This window comes from Neofelis nebulosa, chromosome 9, assembly GCF_028018385.1.
Source record: "Neofelis nebulosa isolate mNeoNeb1 chromosome 9, mNeoNeb1.pri, whole genome shotgun sequence".
NCBI lineage: Eukaryota > Metazoa > Chordata > Mammalia > Carnivora > Felidae > Neofelis > Neofelis nebulosa.
This window is the reverse complement of record NC_080790.1, coordinates 11,628,170-11,640,651: the sequence shown is the minus strand read 5'-3', so window position 1 is coordinate 11,640,651 and position 12,482 is coordinate 11,628,170. Positions and strand designations below refer to the sequence as shown.

At 42.9% G+C, this 12,482-nt stretch overlaps 1 protein-coding gene across 3 annotated transcripts in view; it reads left to right on the top strand.

The window, feature by feature from the left end:
- The window catches only part of NBAS (NBAS subunit of NRZ tethering complex), a 333,323-nt gene that overhangs the window by 210,944 nt on the left and 109,897 nt on the right, over positions 1 to 12,482 (top strand). For all 3 annotated transcript variants that reach the window (XM_058682573.1, XM_058682572.1, XM_058682571.1), the window contains exons 39-40: positions 4,118 to 4,194; positions 4,578 to 4,715. In XM_058682573.1, coding sequence (XP_058538556.1) covers positions 4,118 to 4,194; positions 4,578 to 4,715 — 215 coding nt within the window. The remainder of the gene's footprint in view (positions 1 to 4,117; positions 4,195 to 4,577; positions 4,716 to 12,482) is intronic.

Below are 12,482 nucleotides of genomic sequence, written 5' to 3'. Positions count from 1 at the left end.
GATTTATATGAAATGGAAGTAATTGCCTCTCTTACCGCTCTGGCAGTTCTTAACAGAAGAACCTATTATCTATCATCTTTGTGGGGGAATCAAAAAGTGTCCTAACTGAAGAAAGTCATTTGTTCCCTCAAGTCTATACTTTTTGGTGGGGGGCGGGGGGAGGAACTTCTAGATGCTTTCTATATGCTAAAGAGATGATACGCGTTGAAAACTAAGGCTCTGATCTAAAATTCACAATGCTTCGAAAACCAAAAGGACTTCTTATAACTTGTTTGGCATCAAAACCTGAGTTAAACTGACATGAGGTTATTTAATCTTTGCTTTATCTCATCTAGTGTGAGCATTCAAATGTTTTACAGCAGAAATGTAATGTCTTTGATTCTGGGTGCTCTCAGAACGTGCTGAAGGTATCATGCCATATGTGATACATTTCTGGCATAACTTCCTGAAAGTTCAGAACGTTCTGAATTCTGGGACACAGAGCCATGCAATAAATCAATGGTGGGTCTGGGTTCTCTTTCTGAAGATGGTTCCCAACTTACTGTATCATTCTGCCTGTTTTTATAGTTTGTAGATGGCTGTTTTAGTTGTTCCAAAATGTACCTAGGATTTTGGTTTTATGTTAGGTCTGGTAAGACACCCAGGCGTGGAAATGATGGTCATGAAGGAAGTTTATACTTGCAGATCCCTAGACACAGGAGGCAGGACAGGCCACCCAGGGCCCCCTTGTTACAGCAAATACTTGACGCCCAGGAAGAGACAAGCGACATGTACTCGGGGAATCAGAACAGACTGTTTATTTCGCACCAGGGTCGGCCCAGCGGAGTCACCTCCAAAGGCTGAGCCGTGAGCCCTGGCGCTGGCCTTCTTTTATGCCTGGCTAGCTTCCGGGTATTGGAAACCTTCTATTGGCTGCATGGGGTGGGTGGGAGGCGTTATCAATTGTGCTATGTGGGCAGTTGGCTGATGCAAGAGGCAAGCAGGATTACAGAAGCCAAAAGAATGCAAGGAGAGTATCCAGCCTCGGACACCTGGCTGGCCTTTTTTAAATCACTTCTTGCCGGCTTTCCTTCTCAGCACGGGGGAACACTTGGGTCAGCCTGGGGTCAGAGGCAGAGGAGGCGGAGGTGTGACTGGAAAGCCTGGGCAAAAGTCTTTATTGTACTTTCCATGGGAACAGTAGGGGAGGGATTGTAGGCAAATTTGAGTCAGCCTAAAATAGATTGTTTGAGTAATTTTGTAAGACTCCAGGCTGTAGTTTTCTCTGGTTGTCCAGTGGCTGGCCCTGCGGTGGTTAGAGTGGAGGAATATAAAATCCACTGGAGAGAAGGTGGTTCAGAGTATTGGCTCTAAATTGGTTGGTTTGCACATCAGAGATGTGCTCAGAGTAATTTGTTTGCTATCTTTAGGAATTTCTAGCTCTGAGAAGGGCAGTCTTTCCAGGATTATCAAACACCCAGAATGTCAAAGCATCATAAAAGAGAAAAAAAAAAAAAAAGATTAACACATTCGTGCGTATGAAATAAAATCTGTGTGGATATTATTCACTTGAAGCAAACATTTATATTTTAGGGTGATTACTGTTACTGGTAAAAGTAACAGTGATGATTCTTTAGACTTTTTTCTGAGGGTGATTTTTGTCATACTCCGAGCTAATGGAAATGAAGTATTTCTTTTATCTTTCCTGCTGTAATAAGCTTTGTATTCAAGTTATTATATGTTCAAGAAATGCTAGAGATCATCTTGTCAGTTGTATCTTTGTAATAATACAACTTTTTAAAATAAACCTACTGGAATTTAGGTGTTCAGATGAAGATCTTCCCCTTGAATGATCTTTCCTGAGGACTCTGCGTTTATTTCAATTATGTTGTCAGTTGTTCCCTTCTGTCGTTTTAGTTCGTTGTTGGGTTGTTTTTGTTTTGGAATTTCCTTCAGGGTCTGTAGCATATTCATTGGAATATCTCCTGGAGTATTTTCCTCACTTGAGGGTGCTTTGGTTTGGGGATACAGATAAATGCACATTAAATGGAGTGAAAGATGAAGTCAGTGATATGATTTAAAAAAAACAGATCTGACTGGAAGATAGTAACGGAACTGGTATTAGGACAGATAGGCGTCAGATTGGCCCCTGTCACAACTCTTAAGAGGGATGGTCCTTCAATAGCCAGAGAAACAGCCACACACCTGAATAAAAGCTCCTGAACTTTGAGGGGACTGGGCTCTTTTGATGAGTGGGTTCAGATATGCTTATTTGAAAATTGGTTTCCCTTGTGCACAAAGAAAGGAAGTATCTGAAAACAGAATGGGAGGAGGAAAAAACTAGGTGAGATTGTAGGTCACTTTATAAGAAATAATGTAAGAAAGGAAATGAAAAGGGAAAAATCACTAGTATGTGAAACTATTGGCCTTTTTTTCCCTCCAAAATATGGATCCTGAAGGACTCTTAGGCAGGCATCAAATGGTAGAATATATAAGGCAGGTGGAAGTCAAAATGGTAGCCCAGGGGTTTTATGCGTGTGTGCGTGTGTGTGTGTACGTGTGTGTACAGTATGCAATTTCTAGACACTAAGCAAATATGCCGCATATTGTCCCGAATGTCCGCAGATTAAACTTACATGCTTTTCTTGCTTTATCTTCTGGCGTCCCAAAGATAGAGCTAACCCTTCATCCTTCAGTTTTAATAGTGTTCCAGAACACACTCACCAGTACTGTTTCTTCTTTGCTCTCATAATTATTTGTAGAAAATTTGATTTGGGCTCTTTGCATTGTATTTTTTATTATTTATTTGGAGACTTTCTCTTGTCCTAGTGTGTTTATCCCAACGGGCAGAGACTGATTGTTAGGGCAATGTCTGGTTCAGAGAAGATTCTCATTGCCACGGAATGAAGGAATGAATTTGCAGATGGGCCTTGAAATGAGTAGCTTTTGAGTAGAAAACCTCTCTAAAATAGTGTGATTCCTCGGAAGTCCTGAGGCTGACTGGTGGTCCAATTTGGTCCATAAGGTTTGGAGAATACAGAGGAAATGAGTATTTAGAGAACCAATATTGCCTCTGTAAGGTGCAGCAGAGAAAGCTCAGATCCCTCCCGTGAGTCATCCACAGGAGATTCTGAATTCTAAGTCAGCTTTTGACACTTCATCCACTTGTAGGTGGTTCCTCGCCCCACCAGTGTCTCATTGTCCAGACTGTTAGCTAAACTCAGATTATATAAATGACTTAAATTTTAGTTCAAGTGAGACACAATTAGGAAGGTAAATCTTCTGGAAAAATATTATATGGTGTATTTCTGAAGTCAAATATCATTTACTTTGGATTATCCACATAACAGTTCTCCTTCATTAGTGCAGATCATGAGATTCTGTGGCCTTTAAAAATAAAGGATTTACATTGTGATTACATATGACTACCTGGTATTTGTCACTAAAACCCTAAATGAATCCCGTATTAATACAAACCACGCATAAACACAGGCTTTGTTGGCAGTGTGCTCTCTTTTATTAAAGCCATGAGACTGATAAGTTGTTGCTTATATAAAAAAATTTGTGGAAAAGTTGTTAATAGTTGGGGATCTTAAGATATTATATAATCAAAGCAAGGGCTTTTTGTGGAGTGTGATGAAGAGGGATGTTCTTGGAAGGAACAAAACCTATTCATTGTAGTATTCAAAAGATTTATCCTAAATTTGCACTCACATAGCTTTCTTGTTGCTTTGCTCTTTGTTGCTCATATGCTCATTTACCATGTCAGCTGTCATTGATACATATAATTTTATAGCATGGCTTGGGCCTTTATAACCAAAAGATTAGCTGTAAGAAACCATCCTCACTGATCTCTTTGCACTTAGACTTTGTACCTGCACTAACAGAATTTTCTCCTATTTAAAAGTGTAATGAATAGCACAGTTTGTCTGAGTTAAGGCAAGGTTACTATTTAATAGCATGGTTTCATGTGATCTGTATTAGATGGTATGCATAGACCTTTGTAAAAGGTCTCAGAGAGTCCTCTTGAGCTAGGTATCTGTTGAAATCATGTAGGACTGAAAACATAGCATGTAGTAACCATGAATGGCGTATAGATCTTCAAGCAAAATCATGCATTTTTTTCCCCTGCCTTCAGTTCTCCTGCAGCTGGCAAGTGATGCTTTACCAAGTGACATGACCTTGGCTCTGGCGTACCTCCTGGCCTTACCACAGGTGAGTTTGCCGTTACCAAGAAGGGACTTCATGAACAAACAAAAAAATCTGTCCTGGGGATTTTTCACCAATAAACCGTTATATGTCTCACTTCCTTCTGATTGTTCTTATGTGCTGGAAGGACTGTGGTGTCAGTATTCAGAGAGCAAATTCTACCATTTTAGCTGAAGTGTTCATTTCAAAATCTGCCTCTCCATCACGGGATCTGCCTTTACAGTGTCTTCTGAATTTTAACGTCGTCCTGTTCAGTTGAGCGTGAGCTTGCGTTGATGTGATGGAGACTTTGAACATAAATTCTGTAGTGATGACTAGAAATGTAATGGCTTATGATGATTTTCTTAATTTCCTTTCAGCTGAGTTCATTCTGTCATGTTCCTTTCTAGGTGTTAGATGCTAACAAGTGCTTTGAAAAGCAGGCCCACTCTGCTTTATCTCTCCAGCTGGCAGCATATTACTATAGCCTCCAGATCTATGCCCGACTGGCTCCATGTTTCAGGGACAAGTGCCATCCTCTTTACAGGGTGAGTCCTCCTCGTTTCCACTTTATTAACAAGCAGAGCTGAGTTACTTGTCTAAAATAGTTAAAACACATGTTTATCTTTGGAGGGACTGATGTGCTTTATATCCGGAATGCATTCCCAGCGTTGGACGTAATAACTTTTCCAGGCACTGGAAGAGGTAGTTTCTCATGTTATTGTGAATGCTGATTCTTCCCACAACTTTGCTGTCGTTTATTTTATTTTACAATTTCTTAGGAAAGGTTAAAGTAGTAGGAGAGGAGAGATGGAGACTTGAGTGTTTAATTCACCTCCCAAAAGGAAGATGGCTCTAATTTAGGACAGTAGGCAATGCAGTTCTTTGAGCAGTGCTGTACTTTTATTTATTTTTAAGCCAGAAATACGAGAGTAGTTACTGTGCCGATGAAATGTTGAAACATGTTATGTCTACTTCCACCAAGCTCCAGACAACTTTTACATAACGTATAAAGTGTGGCCTTAAGTTATGTGTGCATTCTTTCGTGGACACAGTCTTATTACGGATGCCACTGGAAAATCAAAGCCCTCCAGGTTTACTTGTATATATACCAGTTTTAATTATCAGCCTTGGGAAATTATCTACTTTTTTTTTTTTTTTGTACTGGTGTATTTTTTTAATGTTTATTTATACTTAGACAGTGAGAATGAGTGGGGGAGGGGCAGAGAGAGAGGGAGACACAGAATCAGAAGCAGGCTCCAGCTCCGAGCTGTCAGCACAGAGCCCGATGCTGGGCTTGAACTCATGAGTGGTGAGATCATGACCTGAGCCAAAGTCGGACGCCCAGCCCACTGAGACACCCAGGTGCCCTTGTCCTGAGCTATTTTTAAGAGAATTACTACTTTAAGAGTAGATAAGCAGATCGGACTTTGAAATCCACTATGTGTACAGATAAAAGGTCAAATTTTCGTGGCAGGATTCTTTCTGTCCTGACCTCAGAGCACACTTTAAAGAAGTACTTTTACAATCCAAGTGTGTATCAAAGTTCTAGCTGCCTCAGCCTTCCCAAACATCTCTAGGAATCTACAAGTACATGAAAACATTCCCTTTGTGGCAAAAATTCATGGCTCTCATTCATCCATTTTTCTTTTTTTTTTTTTTTTTTTTTTAAATTTTTTTTTTCCAACGTTTTTTATTTATTTTTGGGACAGAGAGAGACAGAGCATGAACGGGGGAGGGGCAGAGAGAGAGGGAGACACAGAATCGGAAACAGGCTCCAGGCTCCGAGCCATCAGCCCAGAGCCTGACGCGGGGCTCGAACTCACGGACCGTGAGATCGTGGCCTGGCTGAAGTCGGACGCTTAACCGACTGCGCCACCCAGGCGCCCCCATCCATTTTTCTTTAAAAAGAGAAAGAGGGGGGATCATCTAGAACACACGTTAATCTTGCAAGGGCATACTGTTATTAGACCTGTATTGTCCTCAGGCATAGTTTTATCATGATGACAGTTGGCCGAGTAAGGAATGTTTTCTTCTTTTTAGATACTTAATATATTACTTTATTTTGGGGATTCTGTGTGTGTGTGTGTGTGTGTGTGTGTGTATACATACATATAATTTTTTTGTTTTGTCTTTTATAGCTATTGCTTTGTGCAGTGACTTGATTCCATGCTCTAGTAATTTTCCTTTGTTTTATTTTTATGTCTCAGGTATGTTTCTGTGTGAAATAACAAATTGAACCACTGCGCTGTAAATTGAGGGACAGAAGTGATCACATAGGTGGAAGTGTGGCGAATGTCCTTCCGGAACAGCGTACTCACTGTCTTTGTTATGTTAGGTGGCCGTCAGACAATGTGCGTGGCAGATTTGCCGGTGTCTGTCTTTCGTTAGTGCTGGGCACATACATAAGCAACAAGTAATTTATTCCAAAACACCAAGCATGTTGAAACGCCGTGAAGCTTTACTTTGACCCAAAGCATTGTGCCTTGTTACAAACACAAGTCAGTTGTGTCCTCAGGACTTACTTGACCGCGATTTCTCAGTGGGTACCGTTGGCATGGGATCCAAGTGCTGGAGTGGGATCTCCCTCTCTTGTTCCCATGCACGTCCTCTGTATCAAGATCACACTGTGTGCCTAGCACTGCACTTTCCATGAATACAGAGCATTGAAAGGTCAGTCATCTGGGTACCTCAAGCGTGCCGTGGGCTCTGAGCATTAAGACGAAAAGACGAATATGGCTGCCTGAGCGCCATGAACCGGCCGCTTACTATAAATGCAGGAAGACAGTTACAGGCAGGGGACTGGACAGGCTTTGCAGGAGAACGCTGCAGACCGATGCACCACAGACTCGCTGGGCCCTTAAGGGCCAAAGAGCTTGCTGTAGAGCTACATTTTGGCCCAGTCTTCAGTTTCGTTTCTTAAAAAAATCTTAATTAAAGTAGTCGTCCTCAAAAAGTAGTCCTCTTGGAGGAGAATTCTAGTACAACATGTGTTCCTCTTTTCCCTGATAATAAATTATTTTTATAAAAAATTATTTGTGCCAAAAGTTGAAAGTCCTTAAATCATGTACTGTTTGTGAGAGAGGTGAGTTAGGAGAAAACCATTCAAGTCCACCCCAACTTTTATATCTGGCAGTCACTGTTTCCTTCTTCACATCCTGCGGTCACTCCATAAGGAGCCCCATTTAAAATCTCCCCAACTCAACCATGGGAAGAGACAAAGAACATGGAAAGCTCAGGGTTAGAAGCAAAGGTGCTTCCATCTTGGTTTCCTCTGTGTTCCCAGCAGTTCTTTTCACTGAGTAGAAGTGTGAACATTTTATTTCCAGATCTTGTATTTTGTATATCCTGCCATAGATCCAGTGTTTATCAAGTGCCCAGTGTGAACGACCTGGAGCCTGGCATCACAGTGAGAAGAACAGTGAGACTTGATTCTTGCCCTTTTCTTACCCTTAACCACAATTTCTGTTTCTTCCTTCCATCTCATGTCACCCCGCCACCCGTCAACTCTGGGCCTTGTTCCCGTCACCGGCTTCCTATCAAACTATCCTTCCTTTGAAGATGTCCCTCAGAGCTGTCTTGTCTTGCCCTAGCCCTGGGCCTCTGACTCTTGGTTGTTAGACTCTTCACCCACCCTGTGGCATGGCTCGGGACACCTGCTCCTCCTCTGTCTCTGGGCCCGGTAGCAAAAGGCAGCTGCTGTTCAGGGTCCTCTCTTCAGGAAACTGCAGTAGAGCCACGTGGGAACAGAAACAGTAAAGTCCACGTAGCCCCGCGTGTTTGCTTCAACACATGATTTCTAACTTCTCGGCTGCTGCAGACAGAAACAGGTGTCTCTTCCGGTAGCGTTAAGACAGCACATGGCCGGCTCAGGGGCCAGCTCATTCTCCAGGGACTTCGTGGCAGTTCTGTGGAAAGCATTTGGTTGGCTGGTAGTCTGAAAGGTGAGCTGAAGAGGTAGAAAGTACCCATGATTTTTTATTTATTTATTTATTTATTTATTTATTTATTTATTTGTTTGTTTGTTTGTTTGTTTTTTAATGTTTATTTATTTTTGAGACAGAGACAGAGCATGAACGGGGGAGGGTCAGAGAGAGGGAGACACAGAATCTGAAACAGGCTCCAGGCTCTGAGCCATCAGCACAGAGCCTGACGCGGGGCTTGAACTCGCGAACCGCGAGATCATGACCTGAGCCGAAGTCGGACGCTTAACCGACTGAGCCACCCAGGTGCCCCATACCCATGATTTTTTTTAACATCAAGATGCAAAGATGTTCTGAAATTCTTCCAGATAGATGTGTTAAAAGGGAGTGGGAGAGGTCGAATACCTCTCCAGTTGTTTTTCTTCTCTCTGCCCCGTGTCCTCAAATTAATTCAGTCTCTGGGCTCCGTGGTTCTTCACCTGGAGCACTGTAACCGTCTCATAAACACCACCCTGTCTTTGCTTTTGTTAGTTTTGTATTCTTTCCCAAACATCTGCCAGAGTGGTGTTTCTAAAATGGAGATCTGGTCACCCTGCCTTGTGCCTAAAATCCCTCAGTGATTTCCTGTTGTCCGGGCAAGGTCTGCATGTCCCCCATGGTCTGGCTTCTGCCTCTTCCTCCAACTCTATCTTTGCCCAGCCATACCAAGCCACTTAAATTTCTCAGATGCCCTGTGCGTTCTCTTTCCTTGTCTTCAAACCTGTGTTCTTTGCTATGATGTTTTCCCCCAGCGTTTCTTTGCCTAGCTACTTGCTTCTGGTGTTACCTCGCCCAGGCTGGGTTCCTGTCACCTGCCGTCACTCGGCAGGGCTCCCAGGCTGTGTGTGGTGCTCTTCTGTGGACATCTGTAGTGCCCTGTACTTACTCCAGTCATTGTGCTTACACTCTCGTTTTGCACTTATGTATCTTTCATCTCACTAGATAGTGAGCTGTTTGAGGCCAGTGTCTGAGTGGTATTCGTTTTTCCCAATGCTTAGAGCAGGACCTGGATAATAAAAAGGAGTAAATAAATCTTCACTGGGTAGATTATTGAAAATTAACAAATAATTCTTCACATGTGAAATGATTGAAGTGTGTGTGTGTGTGTGTGTGTGTGCGCGCGTGTGAGAGTGTGCGTGCGTATGCGCTCAGGGATTTATCAGGTGATTATGCCAGGCCACGTTCTAGATCCTGGGGAAACACAAGCGCACAAGACACATAAGAACCCTTGCCCTTTTGGGACTTACATTCCATTGAGGAAAGGACACCATCAACAAAATAAGTAAATACAATATATACTCTGTGAAATGGGGGTAAGAGCTATGAAAACAAAAAGCAAAGAGTAAGCAGCACGTGTGTGCACGTGTGTGTGGAGAGCACAATTTAAACAGGCTCAGGAGAGGCCTCAATTCAGAAAGTGACTTTTGACCGGACAAAAAGACGAGGGCAGAGCCAGGAAGATGGGAGGGGAAGAGCCTTCCAAACAAAGGGAATAGCATGATGAAGGTACTGAAGCATCCCTGCGCCCATCCTGCATGCTGTGGCAGTTTTTCACAAAGTATTTGAGATAGTATTGAAAGTTTACTCCATAAAACTCAAAGCTTTGAAGAGTTGCCTGACCCCAGATGGAAAGGATAGAAATTCAGTCTGTGACCAGACCTCATTGTGACCAGCAGGGTCTCCTGTGTCCAGCTAAAAAAGTGTCAAAAGGCGTATGTGTGTGGTGGAGGCGGGGGGGCAGTAGCAGTAAGGGTCTGGCCTATGGGAATTTTCAGTGGACGCTAGAAAGATCAGACTAACCCTGAGAAGGCACTGGCTGTCTCAAAGTACCTCTCCCATTTATTCTGCCGCTTGATCCTTTGAGCAAGCCCATTTTGCAGAAGGTAAGACTCGAAGAAATCCAGTTACTCGCTCCAGGTTGCCCTGGTGGAAAGTGACATTCTGTCACTTAAAGCTCCTGATTCTAGGCTTTACCTGCTTTTTGCTTGCACCAGAGCGGTTTCTGGCGTGCAGTCTAATGAGTCAGTCGCTGCAGGAAGCTCCGCTGTGGCTACAGGTGAAATCTAAACTCCTTTGTGTGACAGAGACGACCCTCCCTGAGCTGACTGGCTCTTCGTTACCCCGCCAGCACGATCCTGACGCTAGCTCTTTTGAAGTTTATGTTTTAGCTGTTCAGAATTTATATTTCTCTGCATTTAACATCCTTTTTCACACCTCTGTGCCTGTGCAGATGTAATTTCCCCGCTTGAAGTGCCTCCTTCTTCCCACTCTCAGCAGATAAGTCTGACTCAAAAGAGCCTCCTGTGTGGAGCCTTCTCTGCCTCTGAGCACACACGGGTCCCTTCCATGTCTCACTGCTCTAGCATGGACGCCCCGCGAGCAGTTCTTCTGTGGTACTGTAGGTGACACACAGCTGTCCCCTCTCCTTGTGGTAGGGCAGGGATCCCATCTCTCTCCGAGTCCCCGGGACCTCACCCACCGTAGTGGCTCAGTCGGTGTTTATCGGCACGGGAATAGCTTCAGGAGGCATTTCAGCTGCCGTGGGTCAGGGCGGCCTTCAGGCCCGAGTTCTGCGGCTTGAAGTTCCCACTCTCTTCGGTTTGAAGGAATTGTGGATGGAAACAGTAGCTGTGTGTTTTAAGTACATAGAGTTTTCCACTGGCAACCGGGCGGCTCATTGTTGGAGTCTTTTCAGCATCTTCCTTTGCATAAAACAACACTGCTGAGTTTGGAATTAAATATAACAAACTCCCAATGAGTCATCGTAGAAATTGGAATCAAAGTGGTTTTGATTTGTTGCCTACACATAACAGCACTCAGTGAAGCTAGCTTTCCCTCACTCGCCACTTCAGCTCGTTTCAATTTTCAGTCCTCAGGAATTCTCCTTCTACCCCCCCCCCCCCCCACCCCAGAGTTCTGAGCTGCGGGATGATTACTAGGTTTGAATACAGGTACTGAGAGAATTTGTGGGGTTATTTCTGACAAAAGGCCTGTGCACCCTGATGGAAGCACTATCCTAAGCCTGCCAGCACCGGCTCCTGGGGCTTTTCTAGATCGTCTTTGGAGCAGCCCACCTTACCTCAACTCTTCTTTTTAGGGACCTATAGTAACAATTGACAAATGGTCAGCTGGAGAGAGTTTTCTCTCCTTGTATTTGTCCTGATTGACTTGTTTTTATGTTTAAGAAATAATACATATGTGGCCAGAAAACTCAAATGATGAAAATGGTATACAGCAGAAAGTCAGTGGTTCCCTTTTGTTTCCTTCCAGACATGGTGTATGGATATACGTATTTATGGAAACGTTTTTTATACAAATGTGAATATACCCACTGTTAGGTACCTTGATTTTGTTTGCATTTATACCTTACCTTTATAATTATTGTAAATGCATCTGTGTAAGTGTGATCTTGCTAGCATTTTTTTTTAAAGTTTCAGAAGATAAAATCAGTTAAAAATGGAAACATGCCCTTCAGTTTTATATGCTAGAGAAGCAAACCCAGCAGGGGATGAAATTCAAAACTTTATGGTAGACCATTTCTAAATGTGGTTTTTTTAAGCTACTAATTGAAAATACTAAGTAGAAAATTATCTCAAGCAAATAACAACCCTAGAGGGGAAACGCACCACCTGTTTAAAACTTTCCAACCAATATTACCAAGAAATGGAGACTATTAAACTGGAATGGATTTATTACCTCTACTAGTAAGCAGTAGATTGTCATCAAGCATTCTGTAGCCATGAATATTTATGCATATTTTGTTTTTACAGGGATTTGACCATATTCTTTAAAGAAATCATATTTTATTCACCCCCTGAAGAACTGTGTTGCCAAATTCGGGGAAAAATTTAGAATAATTTAATTCTCCACGCTTTTCCGTTTAAAATTTTTGATGCCTTTTTATGTTATTATTTTTGCAGCCTGTGATGTTTTGCAATATCACTTTGAATACCAAATATGAGAGATTCTGAAGCTACCTGTAAAGTCCTTCAAAAGCTTCTTAGAAGCTAAAAGCTTTCATATGCTTGGATCACATCATTGGATTTAGTTGGGAGAAGAGGGAGGGCTCTGACTATACGCACACACAAACAGCGATTTGCGATGTGAGTTCGGGTGTAGAACATTTGTGGGGACCTGTCAGCAGCATAAGGAGCGCGGTAGGTGAGAATCAAGAGGTTTGACTCACTTCCTTGCTGTCAGCCCCCAGCCGAGGATGTCTGCAGTGCAGATTGGCATATCTGCGATGGGAACCATGGTCTCCTGTGCACATTGCTGGGCCAGTGTGAGGGTCAAATGGCATTCATGCCAGAGTGCTTAGACGCTTGAATGCGTGAAATAACGTGTCGGGGTGAG